Below are 23,157 nucleotides of genomic sequence, written 5' to 3'. Positions count from 1 at the left end.
ACACTGCCAACCACTTAGATGCCTGGGGAGGATCACCTGAGACAGTGGGGACCTCAGGAAAAGGAATGGGGCCTGGTGCTGGCCCACCAGCTTCCTGCCAGGACAAACTGGCACCTGGGCCTGTGGGTCAGGGTTAAAGTCAACACACACCCAATCCCATCACTACCTTCAAGTTTCCCTGTTTACAAGCAAGAAGGAGCCAAAGACAGAGGCGTGGAAAAGGTAGGGCTTGCTTGGGAGGATGTTTGTATCTGGATTCATCCAGGAGAGAAGGAACAGAGTCAGATGCAGTGGATGGGAGGAGCTTATTCTCTGGTGGGGGTAGCTAGGAGCTGCGCAGCCAATAATTGAGCTTAGCCAAGATACTAAGGGAGGCCCCTTCCTAGGAGACACAGAATTCCCTCTCCTTGAAGACCTCAACAAACCTTTCTTATGCTAACTGCTAACTATGCTGCAGAAATGCACCCAATCTTCCTACCCTCTCTCCTTGACTCAGAGGCAGACTTACCTCATGGTCTGACAGCTCTCCTAGCCTTCCTGGGCTCCCCTACTAAACACCTCAGGACCCTCATCTAGTCTTGGTGTCTGCTCAGAGAACCCGAGGTGTACTAAGCCTCCAGAATGATAAGTGCCTATGGATTAGGTAGGACCTGTTAGCAGGGCCTGTCGTGAGCTTTTAGAGTTACCTAGAAGAAAAGAGTAAGTAACAGGAAGGAACTGGGGAGAGAAAAGGTCTCTGGACCCTCCCAACTGGTTTGTCTTTTGCGGCCTGAGACAGGGCAAGGGTTCTGCTGTCACCTGGTGGCCATTATAGGCAAAGCACCTTTGCGTCTTCCCTCCGTTCTGTGACTGCTCAAGAGGGCGTCAGTGGAGAATTTGTTGTGGTGGTGTTGGGGTCCACTTTCTCCCTCCCTTACAGCATTAATTGTAAGTATGGACTTCCAAACCATATTCCCAAATGTTCTACCTTGAAAATTAGTACCATAATTGCATACATCGGTGAATTTACGGAAAACTATGGAATTACACACTTTAAACGGGTGAATAGTATGGTATGTGAATGATACCTCAATAAAGCTGTTTTTAAAAATCAGCATCATAAGAGGAGTTGGAATAAAGTGAGACTTTTAGAACATGATGATGAGGATATTGGTTTCAGTTTCTTCGGATATCCCCAGATACGCAAGAAGTTCACCCAGTAAGTATTTAATAAACACTTGATAAATTTCTTGTGTAGTTAAATGGAGCCTCTTCATTTATTGCCTCACCACCCACTCTTTAACCTCTACCTCCCCACTTCTCCAAATCAGGCCTGCGTCGCCTTCTCACTTTCCAAGGTCACCTGAGAGATTCTAGTCTAAACATCTGAAGGCTTTTAATTTATCAGAATCCTTGACCTTTTAGCACTGATACGGTCAATAATCACTCCCTTCTTAAAATACTCCTCCTCTGACTTTTGTGTCTTGAAACTCTTGGTTGCCTTCCTGTCTCTCTTATGACTCTTTCTCTCCCTTTCTGGCTCCTCTCCTTTCCCCTCAACTCCTTTCTCCCTTCATGCAATCCTTTGGCAATTTCAGCTATTCCTGTGGCTCCAATAAACATGTCTAGCTACATGATCCCCACATCACTCCCACCAGGGTTTATTACTGTCTCAAACTCTAACCCAAATTTTCTGGTGACCTCTCAGATTTCATCATCTGAGTGTCCCATTAACACTTTAGACTCAAACATACCTAAAGCTGAATTTCCTGTTGTAACCTGCTCCTATTGATCCTTCTCCCCACCCCCCCCACCCCCACTCCATTATAGCATCATTATCCTTCCAGTTGTGGGGACTTGAGACCTTGGAGCCACCTTTGATTTTGCTCTCCCTTGTACCGTACATCCAGTCAGGGGCCAATCCCTGCAGGTTCTGCCTATGAGACGCCACACATATCTTTCCATTCCTTTCTATTCTTATTTTACAACCTTCATTCAATCTTTCATGCCCTGTCCCTAAACTAGTCCAGCAACCTTCCAACTGATTTTCTTGCTTCCAATCTCCCCCCAAATCAGCCCATCTTCTTATCTGATTATTTTTCATAAAATATACCTTTGATTTCGTTACTGTTTGGAAGCTTTCTTTGTCTTTCTGTTGCCTGAATAGAACTAAATTTTTATTGCCAGAATGAGTTAAATGTTGGGCATTTGAGACCTTCCATATTCACTCCCAACCCTCTTTCCAGGCTTATTTCCAGGCTTATTCCCCAGTGAGAGTGGTGGGACTGCCCACCTACCTGCCTTTGCATACACCACTGTCCCTGTGTGGACGACACACAGGAAGTATTCTCGCTGTAGTCAGACAGATCTAACTCAGAAGACAGGTTCCACCATCAGTTGTCTCTCAGATCCTCAGTTTCTTCCCCCATAAAATGGAGATAAAAACCTACTCCATTGGATTGTGTGAGAATTAACTGATATGATGCACTGTGAGGTGTGTGCCATGTGTATGGTTAATAATGGCAGCTATGCTTTATTTTTGTTCCTTAAAATATTTTTCATCCTTCAAAGTCCATCTCAATGCCATTTGTTTCAAAATTCATTTCTTGACCCTTCCACTTCCGGACCCACTTACCTTCCTTCCTCAGAACTGCTGTTAGATGCTGTACTTCTCATTACATTACTTCTCATTGTGGCTATTCTCATCTTTGTCACACATTCCACCCATATTCTTCCTCAACTGTCATCTCCAAGGAAGTGGTAATTAATACAAAGTCTGGGAGCAAGCGATTGATTGATAAGCAAATCTACTGCATGGAACTTTCATGACTTCCGGCTGATGTGTAGAGCTAGTGTGGTGAAGGCAGCCACCCAAGAGACTCTGTGAGTCTAAGATGAAAATTCACCTCAAGTCTTTATGAACATACTCCTGGCTTTTTAAAAATAATTTTTTCTGAATATGAAAGCACTCATAATCACTGTAGAAAAAATTAAAATAAAAAGCATCCATTAACACACCATCCAGAGATATCACTACCAAATTTGAAAATTCTTTAACATTAATCCTTTTTTTCTATGCATCTGATTAATCATAACTTAATTTACACATAAAATTTGGATTCTGTAGACACATATGCCAGAATTTTTCACATAACTTGTGATGAGCATTTTCTCATGATATTAAATACTATTCAAAATGTTGATTTCTGCACAACACATCATGTGTATGTCTGCTTTTTTTTTAAATTTCCTGTCGGTTTTAATGAATGGCAGTAGCATATCACATGCAGTTCTGGGTGAGTTCAGGGTGAGAATTTTCTAATGAACCTTTTCTAATACTAAAACTATTTCTTTTTGTGTCATCCAACATTCACCTCAAGTTGAGGGAAGAGAAAGCTGGATGGGTCCTAAGTTTCTTGGGGGGATTCCAAATCTATATGTTCCCTCTTTGCCAGGAGATAGGGCAGGGCAGGAGGATCAAGTTCTAGCCCCCAAAGAAGGAAAGACTAATAAACAACACATTTACTCTGTCCTTTTGAGGCCTGCCTTCCTTTTAGAAGGAACTACATCCTTAACACACAGGTAGTTTTCAACCTTGTATCCTTATTTAATATTTTTTTCTAGTGTTGGATAGTTGAGCTTCCTCTTTGTCAGCTTTTAAAAGGTTGTTATCAATTATGTTGATAGAAACATCAGGATAGCTTTCTAGATTTAGGGTTACAGGGTGAACAGAATAAAAGAAACATTAAGCACTTGGTTCCAAATTCCTGTTTGAGAAATTAAAACAAATTTTTTTGAAGTATTGACTGTTACTGAGGTATGATTGTCATGCAAAAAGTTGTACATCCTTAAAGTATACAACCTGATGAGCTTGGAGATAAGTAAACACCTGTAAAACCATCACCTGAGGAAATTTTTAATCAGTTTGTAGTTTTGCCAGCTACTCTACCTCTCTTATTAATTTCTGCCTCCTTTCCAGGTGTTGAGGTGATCATCAATTTCAGGAATGAAAGAGTGGTTGGATTCCATGTGTTCAGAAGGAATCCAATGCAAGCCTTCAAGCTTAGCTCAACTCTTCTACTGGTGACCACGAGGATTAAAGATTACTGTATGTCGTACCCTTTCTTACAGTTATAATTTTTTCCTTGTTTAACTCCTTTAACTCTCTCTCTAATTTAACTAAGTCTGTTTCCTTGTGTATATTAGCAGTAAAACATTTCTGAATCTCAGAAAACCCTATTTGCTGCCAGGCCAAGAAGGGGGAAGAGAGGTAGAAATCCTGATTCTGTTCCTCATTTGCCTTAGAAATTTGGGTGTGCTGCCATATTTCCTCCTAGTACCCTGTACTTCTCCTTTGCAGCACTTTTTATGATTACAAATCATAAATTATCTGTCTATTTGCTTGATGCCTATCTTCTCTTCCAGAATGTAACTTCTGTGAGGCATGGGCCCTGATGATCTTATTTGCTGCCTACCCCAGAGTCCCTACTATAGAGTTGGCACTCAATAAATACCTGTGGAATGAGTTATGATGGGAATGAGGACTCAGGATGGACAAATGTGTGTCTCCTGTGATGGGACCCTCAGAGGCAGGGACAAGGAGGTATGTAGGGTGATTGCCCTGAGACCCTGAAATGATGCTGAAAGAGTGAGCATCTGGGAGATCTGCCCTCGTTCCCAGTCTTCCATCTTCACAACCTCAGGACTTTCAGTCAACCAAGCCTCCTGTGAAATTTAGTGAGTAGCTCTGAAGGAGAGAACTGTGCCCTCTCATGTCCTCTTCCCCATAATCCACTTCCTCTCTCATGTCTTTCTTTCCCCTCCACCTCCTACCTTTCTTTCTAGCCTAGTGTCTCCGGCTCACATGGAGCTCTTTCCTCCCGACTCCACCCTCTCTAGCAGGAGGCCTGGCTAATGCTCACCATCCCACACAGAACCCTGCCTGCCACAGCTGGAGCTCTTCCTAGAAGGGATAATGCTGATGGATCACTTCAGGACCATGTGAACATCTGCGTCTGGACTACACTCATGCAAAGGGGTAAGATCACGGCCTCAGACCCAAGTTTCCAGACAACTGAAGACTGACTTCCTTATTTTTGTTGATGGCATCATCTCCCACCACCTGGGTTTGGTTGGTTCCATCTACCTGTCCAATCTTCTACAGAAGGCATAGACAAATGGGGATAGATATCCAGGAGGGCTCTCTAGATATGGGAGGAAAGTTGAAGGGATCATTTCAAAAAGGTTCTCTTTGGAGGGATGGAAGATGCAAAATGTATTCCCACAGGACATGTTAAATCCAGGAGGTAATGGGAAGGAAGGAAGAGACTGAAATGGGTCATTGTGATGAGGGGAGGCGGGTCTCCTCCAGCCTCCCCCTGTGAGGTCCCTGATGAAATACAACAAAATGCTAGTTTCTTGGCTTTCTGGGCTGGAACAGCTGCAACAGGACTTCATACACCTGAACCTTCCAATGGATCTGGCTTGTCTGTTCTAAGGTATTGAAAAGCTGTGGCTTGTGTTGCAGTGTTGTGGTGTTTATTGCACAAAAACAGGGAGGGGAGGACTCCCTTGGGATTAGCCTACTCCTGTCTGTTTGCTTGGTCCACTGTGTTTATTGCTGAAAACTTCAGCTCCTCAAATTTCAATATTTGTGCCATGCAGATGACTAGTGGTATATTGGTGAAGGGTAAGCTCTTAAATGCAGGGTTCTCTTATAAGAAAGTGATCTTCCATGTCCTCCATTGAGAATCATTGCCACGGTGAGCCACTGTTACTTATGGAGCTCTACTATTTATGTTCATTGAGGTGGGAAGAGTCAAGGGTCACTATGTAAAACACAGAAGGTGGTTTGAAGCTTGCTTCTCTCTGTAGAATCTGGACTGTGAGTCATGCCAGGGCTCCTTCTTTAAAATATGAAAGGTGACTTATCCTGGGGGAATTTACATGGAGAACTTATAAGAAGATGGGTCACAGGTTTCCTTCCTATGGCCTTTGCTGTCTCTGGGCTTTTTGTCAGGACCCAGTGGATCTGAGTGGCACTGAGGAGCCTGGCTAGGATGGGCATGGCATGAAAAAGGAGTGTACTCATGGCAGAAATGGTGTAATCCTTTTGCTGGTGTGTGCAATAGGATAGTGTGCAACCACAAAGTGTATCCCAGTGAAGCAATGGGATCGATTCACCAAGTGGGCTAAGAGGCATCATGCTGAAGAGGTATTTTGGGTTCTGATGGACAACCAGGCTTGCCATGTGTTCAAAAATTGCTAAGAGCTGCTCTCATTCCTGACTACTGTTGTAACACTCTCCAAGTGAAAGGCCATCATTCCTCTCTGTTGGTGTCAGTTGGAATGGAATGGGTGTTGATATGGAGAGTTCTGAGACCCTTGTCTCTCAGAGATAATGACAACAGAGTCCTGACTGAAGGTATCTTCCTTAAACATGAATTTCTTGTGCTGGGCACAAGGATGGATGCTATGGCAAGATAACTAAATTTGTTTTGTGCTTTATAGCACACAGTTCATAAAGGTTTCTGTATCTACTGTTTTAACCTTAAAACAGTCCTCAAGTTCAGCAGAGCAGGGTTTAGTATGAACACTCTGCAGATACATAAACTAAGTCTCAAAAGGGACTTTCCCAGAACCATACACTTAGTAAGCTGCTGAGCCAAGAGTTCAACCTGGCAGTTTGAGTTTCAAGGTCAAGCCTGTTGGGTTTTGCTAAACTGCTAAGAAGCAGCCTGAGTCACAGGACTCTGATATTGGTTGCCCTTATTAACTGGATCTGGCCACTCAGGAAAAGCCAAGTGCCTTAGAAGCTTGAAGACATTAAGAACTGCTGGACACAAAAGTATCAGGAGATCCCACTTGATTAATATGTTTATGACCTTCTTGAGCAAGACTAAACACCCTAGGAATGCACAGCACCTTTAGAGAAAATTTCTCAAGCTGTGTTGCATAACCTGTACTCCTGAGGGGTATTATGGGTTGATCCACACACATGGGGAGAGGAGACTGAGCAGGGAAAAGCAGTGTTTCCTAGGTTGGGTGACTGTGAATAAAGCAGTCCAGCTCTGGTCACAAGGGTGTGGGACCCGTCACATAACGAACTTCCTTGAGTCCATCCGAACCCTTATTGATCACAGGCCTCTCTCAGAATACAAAATTACCCCCAAGGAGTCAGAAACCATCTCCTCTTCCTCTCATCATTTCTTTGAACTACACTGCTAGCTTCCTATTTATCACCTCTGTGCTAATGTTCAGTTTTGCAAGCCAGGGGTCCTTTTGCAATTGTTTGAAAAGCTTGTGGGTGAGAGGCATCAGTTCCTGTTCCCTCACTATCAGCAGATTTCGCACAAATTGGTCAAAACTGGCACGCTTCCTTGTCTTTTGTCTTCCCAAAGAAAACAAGCACCTTAGACTATGTCTCATTAACCAATAAAATGTAGAGATGAAACTCTTCCTTCTAGGGAAGCTCACAGAGAAGCCATAACTCCAGCCCAGACAGAGTTAATTCCCTAAAAGTATCTGGGCCTGGGACAGGAGATCCATGCTGCAGACCCAGGGGTAAGATAGCTGCTGTTTTTTCAACCCTTTCTCAGGTGTTGGAGTACACTTACTTATCAAGGACCTGAGGCCAGCCTTGGGTTGTCTGGAATCAGGATCTCTTTATGGGGACACTTAAGACTGGTGACTTCCACCAGATTGGTGTTTTCCTGAGCAGTGAGGTGGACTTCAGTTGAGTGAGCAATAGGGTGGCCCAGATGGGGAGCCAGCAGTTGGAGAGAGAGCAGCCCCCACCCCAGCCATCAAGGAGGATATAACCCCTGCACCTGTGGGGCCAGTGCCATTCTGGACACATGCTTATAAGGGAGCCCCAGGCAAGTGATCAGAGGTTGGAGCAGAGCAGAGGCAGAGACGTACCTGGGGGCACATGCCAGGGTTTTAATTCAGACATCTGAGATGGAAGAAAGCAGACTTTCTTCTGGGGTGCCTGGGTAGCTCAGACTTTGATGGTTAAGCATCTGACTTTGATTCAGGTCACCATTTCATGTCTTGTGAGTTCAAGCCCCAGATCGGGCTCTGTGCTGACAGCTCAGAGCCTGGAGCCTGCTTTGGATTCTCTGTCTCTCTCTCTCTCTCTCTGACCCTTCCCCATTGGTGCTCTGTCTCTCTCTCTCTCTCTCTCTCAAAAATAAATAAACATGAAAAAAAATTTTAAAAAGCAGACCAGTTCTGATAATTCTCATAGTTCCATTATGTGCTCATGTTTACAGCCCTCGGTCCAGTACCTAGCAGAGTCATTAGACAAAGTTGTCAGCTGAGCTGAGTCCAGATATCTACTCTTCTTAAGGAGTTCCAAATCACACTGTCCTTGCCCTTTGCTCTCTGATACAGTCTCCCAATCAGGGCTTAGCCTCTTCCCTAGGCTGAGCTTCATACCTTTGAGGAACACTTTTCTGCCAGTGTAGCTCTCTCATAAGCCATAGGAGGGCAGACCTCAGAGAAAGGATATAGACAGTCTGGACCTCCATAGTGCCCCCCACCATCGCAACCTCATCAGCAGTCAGGACCCTGCCCCTTAAGTGTCTAAAACAGGGGCTCCTCCTGCCTCTTTCCTTTCCCCAGCTGTAGGGCCACCACAGGGGACAGCCCAAGGTGAGACATTAAAGGGGCCTCAGACACCATTGAATGAACCTGGAAGGGGGGGCAGCACTTTCCAGTCTCCTGTCCCTGGCCTTGGTCCCCAGTCCAATCCATGTCGGCCCTTTCAGGAGCTTTTAGTGGAAATTAGCCCAGACCCACAAGGGATTCTGCCAGGCATCCTCTTTTGCCAGCTCCTCCCACTGCTCTTTCATCCCCTCTTCTTTCCGACTGGGACCCTCCCCCCACCCCCATCAGCCACCAGGCCCATCTATAAACAGCCCTCCTCTCCTCCCAGCACACCTCTCTCACTCCTCCTTCCTTCCACCCCATCTCCACACCTCCCTCCCAGTCTTCTCTTTCTCCTGCCAAACCCCTGCCTTCTAGCTCCCTCCTACCCCCCTTTCTCCAAGGTAGAGGAAGAAAGAGCCCCAGACAGGACTGATGGCCATTCTCCACCCCCTTCTGTCTGCTCCCTCCCCACAGCTAGTATAGATTCTCCCTACAAAAGGCAGGAAGCAGAGGCTTTCTGAGACCAGCTGTTCTCACCCTCTCTTTCCTTTGCCTTCTGCTAACTAGACTGGACTGTGTTTTGCTCCCTCTTTCTTCAGATGACAGTGGGTATCTGACGTGCCAGGTCTCCTACCTCATTCCCCATGAATGCTATGGGAAGTCCCAAGGGGCAAGAGCTCCAAAATATGGGGAGAGGAGCCTGGGACAACCCTGCCTACAGTGGTCCCCAGTCCCCACATGGGACACTGAGGATCTGCACCATCTCCAGTGTGATGCCCCCTGAATCCCAGCCCAAAAAGCCTGAAGATGGACCCCAAAAGAAGGCATACAGGACCCTGGTGTCCAGCTGCTGCTTCCAGATCTGCCGTGGCATCAGAGGTACCTGGTGGGAGGAGGGTTCTTTCAGGATACTGGAGTTAGAAGAGGGGTCCCAAAAGCTTTGGGGGGAGATGTGATCTGAAGAAGAGGTGGGATGTCAATATAGCTTTGGGCTTTATGAATTGTCTCTTAGAGCCGATGTCCCCAGAACACAGAGGCCAGTCTCATGGTCTCTCAGAGAGAGAGCCTGGTGCAGTCATCTCCATCTCTGGGGACCCAGAAAGGTATGTGGGAGTTAGCTTGAGGGAGGGCATATTTGTGATGATACCCTAGATGGCCCCACCTGAAACAAGGACCTCCTTTCCAGGTCTTCATTCTCTTCTACCCAGTGTCTTTTCCACTATCTACCTCAGGGTGTTTGATGAAGGAGGGCAGGCTTGAGTGTGGTTAGAGTAGCCAGATTCAGGAAGATAATAATAAGGTGATGTGTGAGGAGAGGGCCAGAGTAGAAATGGGAGTAAAGTCCAGAGACTGATGGGCCGGGCAACTGGGAGGAACCCTGCTCTTAGGGATCCTAGACGTCTCTCCTATGTCCCTTAGGACTTTGGGGAACAACCCTGACTGAGAACACAGCTGAAAACCGGGAGCTGTATGTCAAGACCACCCTGCGGGAGCTTTTAGTATACATCGTGTTCCTGGTGGACATCTGTCTCTGTGAGTAACATTTGTCTCTGTGTCTCTGTGAGAAGCATCTATGCGTACAACATCTGTGTACACACTTCCGCAGCAACACCTGTGGAGATGGCATCTGTGTGTGAGCAGGTCGTGTCCTGGGATTGGTTACCTTTTCAGTTAAAGATATTTTTATTAAAAAGAATTTGTCAGGGCATCTGGGAGTCTCAGTCATTTAAGTGTCTGACTCTGGCTCAGGTCATGATCTCCTGGTTCACGAGCTCTGCCCTGACAGTGCAGAGCCTGCTTGGGATTCTTTCTTCCTCTCTCTCTCTCTTTCTCTCTCTCTCTCTCTCTCTCTCTCTCTCTCTCTCTGTCCCTCTCTTGCTCATGCTCCTCTCACTCTCAAAATAAATAAAAATAAAATTTAAAAGAAATTTTTGTCACTGAGTTCAGGAGAAGAAGGCAGATTGTTAGAAAGCTATTAAAGTTGTTTTGTCAAGCATTATGAGGGGAATACAGTTTTTAAATTCAAGTTCCTGGCACCAGTTCAGCCGCCACCATGTTCTGTTGGAAAGTGGAAGTTTTTACCCTCTGTAAAATGTGGAAAATGGTTCCTTTCTATTCGGAACAAAAATAGTTTGGTGGGTTTTACATGGTTATTATGCTATGTCTGATCCCCGTTTCTTTAGAGGCAGAAGGAAAAAGGTTCAGCAGGCCTTGGAGCTCAGATTCCTGATAAAAGGGTTAAAGATACAAGTGGTATGGTGGTCAATACAGCTAAGATTCTCCCATGTGAGAGACCACCATGCCACAGACATTGAAGCAAGCTTATCTGAAGTTCTGGGAACTTCCCAAACTGGGAAGGTTTGGTATCTAAGTTGAAAGAACCCAGTGAAAGGATAAAACACTGAGCCATGAAAGGATAGAGTCAAATAATCATAGATAATAACAAAGGTGCACCAAATAGATGGTATAAGGCCTATAGATAGGATGCTTTGTACATAGCCAATGGCTTCTTCCAAAACTTGCACAAGGGAATTTTAGCTAGTTTCATGGAGTTGTGTGTGTACGTGTGTGTTAATTAAACTGAAGTTTGGACCCTACAACTAAGGTGCCTCCATTATTGCATGACCTTATACCCCACAGAAAGCTCTGTTCTTTTTAGGATGCATGAATCTTTTGAAAGTGTCTGAAAACATACGTGTAGATGGAAAACGTCATCATCTTAGAGCCAACTACATTTATGTGAGCCCTGTAGGAAAACTGAGCAGAAAGCACTTTCTCTGCTTGCACTCTGTTAGGACTTACTCTGTGGGAATAGAAGAGGCAGTCCTGAGTGTTTACCATGGGTCATCAGTGCAGAGTGAAAGGAGACAGTGTGTGCGGGAAACAACAGTCGACCAAGTGTACATTCTGTGGGGGCCATTTGATTCCTTTCAGCAAGTGACCATCAGAAATTCATTTGTTGACATATTGATTTTTTGTCTTAACCATCTGCTAGGAAGGAGTCTCCTCTCCTTTTTCAGATCCCATGATAGCAGCTGAAACCCGCAGGGAGAGCCTTTCTATATAAATGTCTCTATTTCCAGATTAGCCTCTGGAGCAAGATTGGGAGGTTCCTAGCTCCCCAGAGTTATAGTGAACCATTTCTGGCTCCTGTGTATGGAACCAAAGGGGGTTGAAGTTGGGTTTCTGGAAGCCCACTGAGAATATTTAGGGGCATTTTAATGCACTGGTGAATGCTAAATGGTCTGTGACTTGCCAAAGTCTGAGTCATAAACTCAGTCCAATAAGTGCAGAGTCCCTGAGCAGCCAGATTTAGAGGTTGTCCAGTTCAAGGACACAGAAATCCCTTCTCTATGATTCCTCCTGTGGTGCTCTGTCAGGTGGCCAACTAGCCCCATCCTGGGAAATATCCATGGGGATTTCACTATTTCATGGGGAAACCCAGTCTACAGCTAGGCAGGTCTATTTCAGGGTGGCTATTGTGTTGTTCTATTAGGATGCTGTCTTCCAAGAGCTTCAATGACATGTGTTTGGAAATCCACCTTTATCAGTGTGCTTTTCCCTGTCAGTTCCTATGGATTCAGATGTTCCAGGACCCATATTTGGTATTAGGGTCAATACTGTGGCATAATGGAAAGATATGAAGGTTGGAGACAGACAAACTGGATTCAAATACCAGCTCTGGCACTTACTGGTTTTACAACTTTGGGCACTTTCTTGTTGCTAGAACAAGGATAATACTATTTATCTTATGGAGATAACATATATAAATAATCTAACCCAATCACTGATAGTAATTATCTTTGTATCATCTATTGGAATTTCAATATACTCTCTTGGTCCTCTAGAGTGGTTATAAAAAAAATACCTCTCAAGAAAGAAGCAAATCTGAAAAGGCTACATATTGTATGATTCTAACTGTATGACGTTCCGAGAAAGGTAAAGCTATGGAGATAGTAAAAGGATCAGTGGTTTCCAGGGATCCGAGAGGTGAGAGAGATGAGTAGGTGGTGTGCAGAGAATTTTTAAGGCAGTGAAACTACTCTGTATGATGATATTATAATAGATACCTGTCATTATACATTTGTCCAAACCCATATAATATACAACACCAAGAGTGAACACTGATGTAAAGTATGGACTTTGAATAATGATGTGTCGATGTAGAGTCATCGATTGTAATAAATGTACCACTCTGATGGATGATTTTGATAATGGGGGAGTCTGTCCATATGTGGAGGCAAAGGTATATGGGAAATCTCTGTATCTTCCACTCAGTTTTGCTTTAAACCTAAACCTGCTCTAAAAAAGTAAGGTCTATTTGGTTTGTGGTTGGCTTCACAGATAGGCATATAGGGCTAATATCATTTGAACAGCACCATTTAAGTTAAGGCATTTTCTCCAGAAGACCTCAGTTTATCACTACAACCACATCCTTGTTGTTATTAACAGCACACACACCAACCTTTTACTGAATGAAAGCACTACGCTATATACATTATCTTGTTGACTACTCACAGTGATTCTAGGATATTGGTTCTGTCATCACTCCCATTTTATAAATCCAGAAAGGTTTAGATATGTGAAATAGCTTGCCCAGGGCCATACAGCAACTAAGTGGCAGAAGCAGGGATCCAATTCAGTGACTGTTGGCTTGATTCAATTATTGAGACTTTTAACTAGAATCTGCTATGGCCTCTCTGCGTGTCAATGTGTTACACATTAATTTATTAACACCCATGAACATCTTAGCAAGGATAACTACCTATCCTACCTTAGGAGAAGCATAATTTTGAGAGAATTCTACCAGCTGGCTATTTTTCTTTCTTTTTATTGTTGTATTTTAAAAATGATATAAAAACATTAAAGAACATTTGAAATATAGGTCACCTATAATTTACCACCACAACCCCATAGATATTGTCACTTATCACCAGTCCTTATCCACATACTTACATATTTTACCTAGTTGTATCATATGGTTCCCTTCACTTACAATTGTATCTTAAATACTTCTTCATGTTCGTAAGCAGTTTTTATATTTTCATTTTAATGACTACAGTCACATCACAATTAACTATAATACTTCTCTTGTTGCCTCAGTATTTGCCAACTATAGGTAAATGTATGTATACTTGGTACTTTTTGCCATTTTTGTTAAATTATTTCCTTTGGAATTTCCAGGGAGGGAGATTACTAGGCCAAAAGATAGGAATACCTTCTTAATACTTGCTATGTGGTGTTATTTTTGCCTTTGTAAGGGATCATACAAATTTATGATGCCACTAGTACTCTGAGATCAGACCAATTTTGTCACAATCTCACCAACATTGGATATTCTCATTTGTAATTTTTGTTATTAAGTAGGCATAACATGGTACAATTTGCCTTAATTTGCCTTTCATTATCAGTGAGGATGGACAGTTTTCTCAAGCTTTAATTTATTATGTGTATCTACTTTTGTGTAAATTGTTTAAGGAAGGCATGTTTTAAGAGGGACAAGAGAGGGGATGGGGGGTGAAGTTTGGCACATTAGACTGTAGGTGAGGGACCAACCACCAGGAGGCTCATTTCCAGGATTTGGGTTCCTGCGGCTAGGAAAAATAGCCTACTTTGGCCTGGGACAGGCCCTCATAAACTATGGTGGGCAGCCATACTGACCACATTCCTTTTCCCATATGCTTTATTCTAGGACCTGGGTGGCGCTAGATACCAGAGCTATTAGGAGTTTCATCAGCTAAAATAGAGCTATCTTTTTTATGCAGGCGGTGTGGGTGAAACATCAGTCTTCCCACAATAACCCTATCAGTTGGGCAGCCTTTTAAGTCTTACAAAGAGCTTTTATGCCTATTATCTCATTTGGTCTTGACAACAATCCTGTAAGGAATAGATATTACTTCCATTTCACAGATTAGGAAACCGTTATTATTGTCATTATGAATAGTTCAGGAACGACCAGTAATTCAGAACAGTCCCTGATGGGTGGATTTTGTCCTATTCCTCTACATAGAAAATGCTAGAGAATGATCTTCTTGCCTCCACTCCTCCCCTCCTACCATCCTGATATTTATGAAAGGGCTTCCAGCGCTTTGTCTTCTTGGCAGGATGGCTGTAGCCTTTTGTTGTTGGAGGAAACATTGAAGGTCTTTGTATGAAAACAATGGCTGTTTGTTTTAGGAGACAGTATTGTTATCTCAAAGGTGCACCTGGGACTGGCCCTGTATAGGAGCGGCTCTGAGACAGGACACGGCTGGGTCTGGTCACCATGCAGTTGGGGAGGAGGGCACAGACCCTCAATCTTTGGTGACTTGTGCCTCCACACCAACTAATGTCAACTGGATGCTCTTTATTCATCAGTGGTTGTAAGGAAATGCCTATCTCTGTTCACTCTGCCTTTTTTGAGTGGATCTCAAGGATCTGTTCATAGATTGGTAGAATCCTGCATTAACAGGAGAAGTTGAAGTAAATTTGGAGGCTAGGAAGAAGATGTCCTTCTTTTTTGCTTTATTGAGATATAATTAACATACAACATTGCATTCATTTTAGGTGTAAAACATGATTTCATATATGTATGTATTGGGAAATGATCTCCAAATTAGTTTAGTTAACACTCGTCACCATAGTTACTTTTTTTCTGATAATGAGGATTTTTAAGATTTAATCTCTTAGCAACCTTCAAATATACAATACCGTATTGTTAACTATAGTCATCATGCTGGTCTTATTAATCTTATAATTGGAAGTTTGTACCTTTTGACCACCTTCACTGATTCCACTTCCCCTCTCATCCCCCTGTATCTAACAACCACCAATTTATTCTCTGTATCTATGAGTTTGTTGGGTTTTGTTTCTGTTTTTTGTTTTAGACTCCACATATAAGTGACATCATACAGCATTTGTTTTTCTCTGTCTGACTTACTTCACTTAGTATAATGTCCTTAATGTCCATCCATTATGTTGCAAATAGCAGGATTTCCTTTTTTGGTGGCTGAAAAATATTTCATTGTACATATGCACTGTATTTTCTTTGTCCATTCATCTGTCAATGGACACTTAGGTTGTTTCCATGTCTTGGCTATTGTAAATAAAGCTGCAAGGAGCATAGGGGTGCAGATATCTGTTTGAGATAGTGATATCATTTTCTTAGGATAAATACCCAGAAGTGGAATTGCTGGACCATATGGTAATTCTAGGTTTTCTTTTTTAATTTTTTTAACATTTATTTTTGAGAAACAGAGCATGGGCAGGAGAGAGGCAGAGAGAGAGGGAGACACAGAATCGGAAACAGGCTCCAGGCTCTGAGCCGTCAGCCCAGAGCCCGACGCGGGGCTCGAACTCACGGACCGCGAGATCGTGACCCGGCTGAAGTCGGACGCTTAACCGACTGCGCCACCCAGGCGCCCCTCTAGTTTTAATTTTTTGAGGAACGTCCGTAGAAAATGTCTTTCTTGACTGGACATTCCTAGAATTGGCAAGGAAAGGAACAGAAACATATTGGAGGTTCAGGAAATATCTGTGGGTGAGCTCTTATACCCTATGTGACTGTAAGGATGGCAGAAGATAATTGGTCACATAGAATCATGACGTTAGTGAAGGTATCATGGTGATGGGAAGAGCATGGGACCTGGAATAAGACGACATGGTTCAAATGACAGTACAACCAGTTATTAGCCATTGCCTTAGCAAGATAGTTCAAGATACATAAATCCCTGGAAACCCTGATTTCTTTACATATCAGATGATGGTAATGACCACCTCTGTAAGATTGGTGGAAAAGAAGTAAGTACAAATAGAACAGTGCCTGGCATATAGTAGGCTTTTAATAAATACCAGTTTATTTCATTTATAAGTTAGGAAATAATTGAAATGTAAAGTTTAACCCACTGGAAGCCTGAGATCTGAGAAAAGCCTGAGAAGACATCAGGATAATGTTTATGAAGGATCAGAAAGACTAGGCCCTCTAGAAACAGTTGCTGGGGATCAAGTTTGGCCATGGCTAGGAAAAGCATGAAATCATGAAATCATGAAAAGCGTGATTTCATGCTTTTCCTAGCATGCTCAGTTACCTATGGCCCACCCAGACACACAAAGTTACAAAGTCCTTCTGGTACTAGGGTGAAGTGATCTGAGCCAGCTCTAGCTAAATAAGAGGGATTTAGGCCCACTAGCACACTTTTTACCATAATAGAATTCCCTGGTGCCCCAGAATTCTGAGGGCCTGGATCGCTGTTACAAGACTGGTGAGCCTGGACATATCTTGTTGTCCAATGCTAGATGATAACCTGTCATTTAGTTTTCCCCCTCATGAGGCTGTCACTGGTCTCTAGGAATACAGTAGTACATTTAAGTGCCAGTTCTTGGAATCAGGGAAAGGCTTTTTACCTACAACTATGCTTTGATCAAGTACAAAGAGCAGGCAGCAGTAGCTGATAAAATCTAGCTATTCTAGATTTTTATAGATGAGCTCAGTTTGGGGCACTGCTGGTGTGAGTAGCCAGAGAAAGAACATGTAGCTCTCATTCATAAGCATGAGTCTGACTATTGACTCTGCCTCTTGCCAATTGAATGACCCTGAGCAGACCATATAAATTTGAATTTCATGATTCATAGTGTTAAAAAGAAAGCCACAGGACCCAAATGGTGTCACTTAGGTTAAGGCCCCACGTCAGTAAATGAAGACTTACTACCTGACCCAATTGCAGTTTCAACCTCCCAAAAATGTAACCTTTAACCAGTTGCCATGGGAATTGCCTGGCCAACACTAGGAAATTTACTGACAGGTCCCTTCTGTTCTGCATAGAAGGGCGATCTTGCCTAAAACAATGGCTTCTTTGCTAATAATTTCCTTTTTCCACTCCCTCTTTAAAAACCTTTCCTTTTCTGCAGCCCTTTGGAGCTCCCCTCTACTTGCTAGATGGGACGCTGCCTGATTCACAGATCAATTAATAAAGCCAATTAGATCTTTAAAATTTACTTGATGGAATTTTGATATTTAACAATAGGAAAACTGCTCGTGGGCAAAGTGGGATAGTTAGACCATGTCTGACAAGCTGTTGGGAGGTATTGCATGAGAAAATGCTTTGAAAACAATGAAACATGGTACACAGGTAAGGGATTATAATAACGCTGGTAATAATTTCCTTATGCTATTCGGTGGTGGCAACAGTAGGTCTATGATTTTAAGTTCAAGTAGATCGTTAGACCTGTGTGGAGGTTCTAGTCACAGATATAAGGCAAAGGGCAATATTGTCAAAGTTGTGCTCCAAGGACCCTGGGGCCTCCTGAGACCCTTTCAGGGGGTTTGTGAGGTCTTCTCTTACCAAATTACGTGTCTGAGAAAGGTCATATTTTCTTCATATATATTTCTTTTTTTAAAATTTTTTTTCTTTCACATTTATTATTGAGAGACAGAGAGACACAGAGCATGAGCAGGGGAAGGGTAGAGAGAGGGGGAGACACAGAATTTGAAGCAGGCTCCAGGCTCTGAGCTGTCAGCATAGAGCCCGATGCAGGGCTCAAACTCACAAACTGCGAGATCGTGACCTGAGCCGAAGTCAGTAGCTTAACCAACTGAGCCACCCAGGAGCCCCTCTTCAAATATATTTCAACCAAGCAACATACAACAACATGTTGAATTCTGAAGCAGATGTGAGAATCCAGCAGTGTTCTTTAAAGATGGACATTAGGGGCGCCTGGGTGGCGCAGTCGGTTAAGCGTCCGACTTCAGCCAGGTCACGATCTCGCGGTCCGTGAGTTCGAGCCCCGCGTCAGGCTCTGGGCTGATGGCTCAGAGCCTGGAGCCTGTTTCGGATTCTGTGTCTCCCTCTCTCTCTGCCCCTCCCCCGTTCATGCTCTGTCTCTCTCTGTCCCAAAAATAAATAAACGTTGAAAAAAAAAAAAAATTAAAGATGGACATTAAACAGGCTTGCAAAAGGGTTAAACAATCCCATTTTCCTCACCAAATTCATTTGTTTTAGAAAATAATTGCTTTTCATAAAAATATGTTGTCTATGTTTCTGTATATTGGGTTTGTTATTGTTTAAAAATGAATCATTATTATAAATGCTTAAATTTTTCCTCAGTTTTAATTTCTGTAAGGTAATTATTGTTAGATACAACCCAAATTAAAACTTTTTTGAGCTCCTAATAATTTTTAGGAGTCACAAAAGTGTCCTGAGAACAAAATGTTTGACAACCACTTGTTTAGAGAATGAGTCTCAGCTAGTCAAATCATATTGTTTCTCAGCATGGAGTGTTCAACAAATGAAATATTGAGAGCTTATTAGCAAAACATTCAAACTAAGGACAAGATCCTGGCTATTCACACATTCATTCTTTCAAATATTTATGAAGTCCTATTACCTCGGTCAACTATTAAAGGCTTTCAGATACATGAGATACACCCTCTGCCTTCAGGGAGCAAGGGAAGCCAACACATAAACCGACAGTGACACACGGATGGAGAGATGGTCCAGGGTGACAGCAAGGTGGACAGAAGGTTCAGAGAGACCTGGGAACTCTCGCAGGTCTCAGAAGCAAGCAACTATTCAAGTCTGAGGAAACCCAAAGTCATTGCCATTTGTGTGTGTGTGTGTGTTTGTGTGTGTGTGTGTGTGTGTGTGTGTGTGTGTGTGTGTTGCTGTTGTTTTGTTTTAACATTACTGGCTCTCAGCCTGGAGTAGGCAGGGGTGGGAGCAAGAGCCAACTGAGGCCTCAGGCTATGAATATGCAAGAGCTTTGCCAGAGTCAGAGTCTGGAAGGGCAATGAAAGGAAAATATAAAACAGTGTTTCTCCTCATTCCATTCCAAAAGAATTCTACCCCTTGCCCCCCAAAACCCTGGGAATATCTTTATTAAAAGTTTAATACATAGTTCTTTGTTAAAAACAAAAGTCAAATAATATGGAAAATGTTAAAGGCCACTATTATTAAACACTGTAAATAGTTTGGTGTATATCATTTCAGCCATTTTCCAGGCGCTTGTATTTGAATTTTAGTGAAAGGCACTCATTTTATATAATCCTCTAGAGAATGCTCTGAGGATTTAACCCTTCCCTCATTTCTAGGTCGCAACTTTCTTCTGCCTACTGTCCATTTTAAGAAACATGAGACATTTGGAATCCAACTTTATATAAATGACCTAATAGAGTTCATTAGAACGTGTGAGTAGAAGGAGGAATTGCCCAAGAAGAACAGCAACAATAAGAGGATTTCTTCTTTTTTTCAAGTTAATTATTTATTTGGAGAGAGAGAGAGAGAGAGGTACATGAGCAAGGGAGGGGCAGGGAGCAAGGGAGAGAGAGAATCCCAAGCAGGCTCCACGTTGTCAGCATAGAACCCAACGTGGGGCTTGGTCCCATGACCATGAGATCATGACCTGAGCTGAAATCAAAGTCAGATGCTCAACTGACTGAGCCAGCCAGGCACCCACGTCTTTCCTGAGCCCCTCAGGAAACAAGGATTTCTTTTTTCTTTTTCTTTTTTTCTAAGAGGATTTCTTAACAGGGCACTTCCTACTGAGAAAAGGAAAAGGATTTTATATACTCAGTAAATAGTTTTAACTAAGAGATCTGTGATTAGATTTGACTTTTCTTAACATCGGAATTTTGTGTTGTCAGTTTGTTGACTTCAACTCTTTTTCCGTAATTTTCCTAGAAAAGTTCCTTTTCCAAAGTACCCATCTGACGTGGAGGTATTCATATGAAACATTCACAGGAGTTTATTTCTCTCTCTCGTAACATTCTGAGGTATGAGAAGCCCTGGACTAATATGGGGCTCCACAGTCACGTGGAGCCCAGGTTGCTTCTACCTCACTGCATTGCCATTTTCAACGTATGCCTTCTACCTCATGCTCCAGCTCCTGCTCTTATGTGCATATTACAGCTGTCAGGAAGTAGGAAAGTAGAAAAGGAAAGTACATTCCATCCTTTTAAGGACATGAGCCGGAAGTTGTAAGTGGAAGCCTACTACTGCACTCACATTCCTCTGACCAGAACTTGTTCAGGCACCATAACTAGCTGCAAGGGAGGCTGGGTAATGTGGTATTTAGATGGGAGCCATGTGCTTCTAGATAAAATTACATGACCATGTAATAAGGGGAGGAAAGGTATTGAGAAATGACTAGTAGTCTATGCCAAATAGGGGGAGAACTCTTGCCCATAATTTGACATGGGAGTGGCAACAATTAATGGAACCCAGAGAAACCAAGGCACTTATAACCTCCCTGATACAAAATCACCAGGGAGGCTGATGAGGCCTGATAGTTTTCCACCATGAGTGGGTATTAAAGTATTTCACTAAACTATTGTGAAACTATTATCAGAGACTGTTGCAGAGGCATAAGAAGTGACAGTTTCAGGGTTCTTTATTTTATTTCACAAGAAAGAAGAATCACCCTGGAGGAGTTAGCATAAAACAAACTTCCCTCCCTCTCAAATTATATGACCAAAGCCAAACTGGATCCAGTGTGCTAAGAAATAGGTAGAGATGTTTCAGAGAGCTTCTCCGCAATCCAGGTGATAAGAGGGGCTCAGGAAGAGGCCATCCAAGTAACCACAGGGTAAATTTATAGGATTGGTAAAGCCCAAGGAACTTCCAACCCTTCGACAATTGGAAGGTTGATGGAACAGTGGAAGTTCTATTCGCACAATGACTGTCAGGGCTGGGTTTGGGGTGGAGGGAAGAGACCTCCAGATCGCTAGAAAAAATCCTTGCTTTTCCTCACAGCTATCCAGGTTAGGAAGGAGTAGTTGTCTTTTGAGTTTCAAAAACTTGAAGGCACAGAGTTTCCAACAGAGGAGTAGTATTGAAATATAAAGGAATTATAATTATACACTCGCTGGCAGAAGCACCCCAGCTTTTCAAGGTTCTTTGTCATTTAGTTGGCACTCTCCTGCCCAAGGAGAGGGCTGCTAGAAAATAACAGCTAAGTTCCATTAAATAGTAATTAGGACCAAGGAAGGAGCTCAGTAGCATATGATGGCCTAGATGGCAATCACCTGGGGAGCTAGGCACACAAAGCAACTGCTGACTTCTTGTTACTGCTCTGAGCTGGGAAGGTCTTCCAGCAGTTCAAAAGAGAGGACTTAATACTCAGTCTCTACTATAAATATTGGAATGGATAAAATCAGGTTATTACCCAAGCTCATGATGATGGTGGTGATTAATAATTATTACAGTTATGCTTCTTTAATAATGATAATATATTATGCCCCACCTGAGCCAGCTTACATTAAAGGCATCTGAGCCAGCTCAAAGGCACATGAGCCAGCTTACATTAAAAAGCACAGGATACAGGAGTGCCTGGGTGTCTCAGTCAGTTAAGCATCCAGCTCTTGATTTCGGCTCAGTCATGATCTCATGGTTGTGGGATTGAGCCCTTCATTGGGCTCTGCACTGATAGTGTGGAGCCTGCTTAGGATTCTCTCTCTCCCTTTCTCTCTGCCCCTCTCCCGCTTGCACTCTCTCTGCCTCTCTCAAAATAAATAAATACACAGTTTCTCAAAAGCACAGATGCAATAAAATATAGCCCATTAGAACTATAATTTTTTTTAATTTAAAAAAATTTTTTTTAACGTTTATTTATTTTTGAGACAGAGAGACAGAGCATGAACAGGGGAGGGGCAGAGAGAGAAGGAGACACAGAATCTGAAATGGGCTCCAGGCTCTGAGCTGTCAGCACAGAGCCTGACGCGGGGCTCGAACTCACGAACCGTGAGATCATGACCTGAACCGAAGTCGGATGCTTAACTGACTGAGCCACCCAGGTGCCCCTAGAACTATAATTAAAAAACTTGGCAAAAGAAATGGGAAAACATAGGGGGGAAGACCCCTTGTACCAGAAAACTTAAGATGAACAAAAGCAAATAAGAACAAAGCCTGAGATTCCTGGCACCCAAAGCAAGAAGAAAACATAAACAGGCTGCACAGTTCTCACTGGTAAGAAAAAGCACACCAGTTAATAAGGAGACCCTAGTTCTGGGAAGAATTGGCTTTGTTGGGTTTTATATGAGACATGGAATATCGTAATGGGATAAAAGCAATGTTAAAGACTGTAGCTACTCTTCTTTTGGCTGTCTTTTATATCTGCCTCCTTTAAAATCCATGTTAAATTCTCATTCTTACATAATTTTTAGGAGTAGCGATATACTATACAGACATATGTACACATTTGTGTATGTATATATGTGTATAGGCATATATATCCATATATATATATATATATATATATATATGCTTATACATACACACATATATGTGTGTGTAAATTTTTATTGTATTCTAGAGACCTGGATTTACCCAGAAATAAAGTTTGGAGAGCCTTGAAGAATTAATTGTAGGTATGTTCCTAGAATATCATCATCAGTCGGTTTAGTCAGTAAGCCTCCTTTAATACAGGGTGATTAATGTATTTTAATTAATGTAGATTTGGCACAAATAAGCTAAAGTCATTGGCTGCTCTCCAGAGATGTTCCAACAGTAGCAGAAGCCTTTCTACCTCTATTTTCTTGGAAATAATGCCATCTTT

At 42.7% G+C, this 23,157-nt stretch overlaps 1 protein-coding gene across 1 annotated transcript in view; it reads left to right on the top strand.

The window, feature by feature from the left end:
- Positions 1 to 4,899: 4,899 nt before the first annotated feature.
- The window catches only part of PKD2L1 (polycystin 2 like 1, transient receptor potential cation channel), a 34,955-nt gene continuing 16,697 nt past the window's right edge, over positions 4,900 to 23,157 (top strand). Inside the window, 3 exon segments of the mRNA XM_047824680.1 lie at positions 4,900 to 5,017; positions 9,231 to 9,510; positions 10,051 to 10,164. Of these exon segments, the coding sequence (XP_047680636.1) occupies positions 9,276 to 9,510; positions 10,051 to 10,164 (349 nt within the window). The 5' untranslated portion in view covers positions 4,900 to 5,017; positions 9,231 to 9,275.

This window comes from Prionailurus viverrinus, chromosome D2 (assembly GCF_022837055.1).
Source record: "Prionailurus viverrinus isolate Anna chromosome D2, UM_Priviv_1.0, whole genome shotgun sequence".
Lineage (NCBI taxonomy): Eukaryota > Metazoa > Chordata > Mammalia > Carnivora > Felidae > Prionailurus > Prionailurus viverrinus.
The sequence above is the reverse complement of the archived record's forward strand: the minus strand, read 5'-3'. Positions and strand labels throughout refer to the sequence as shown.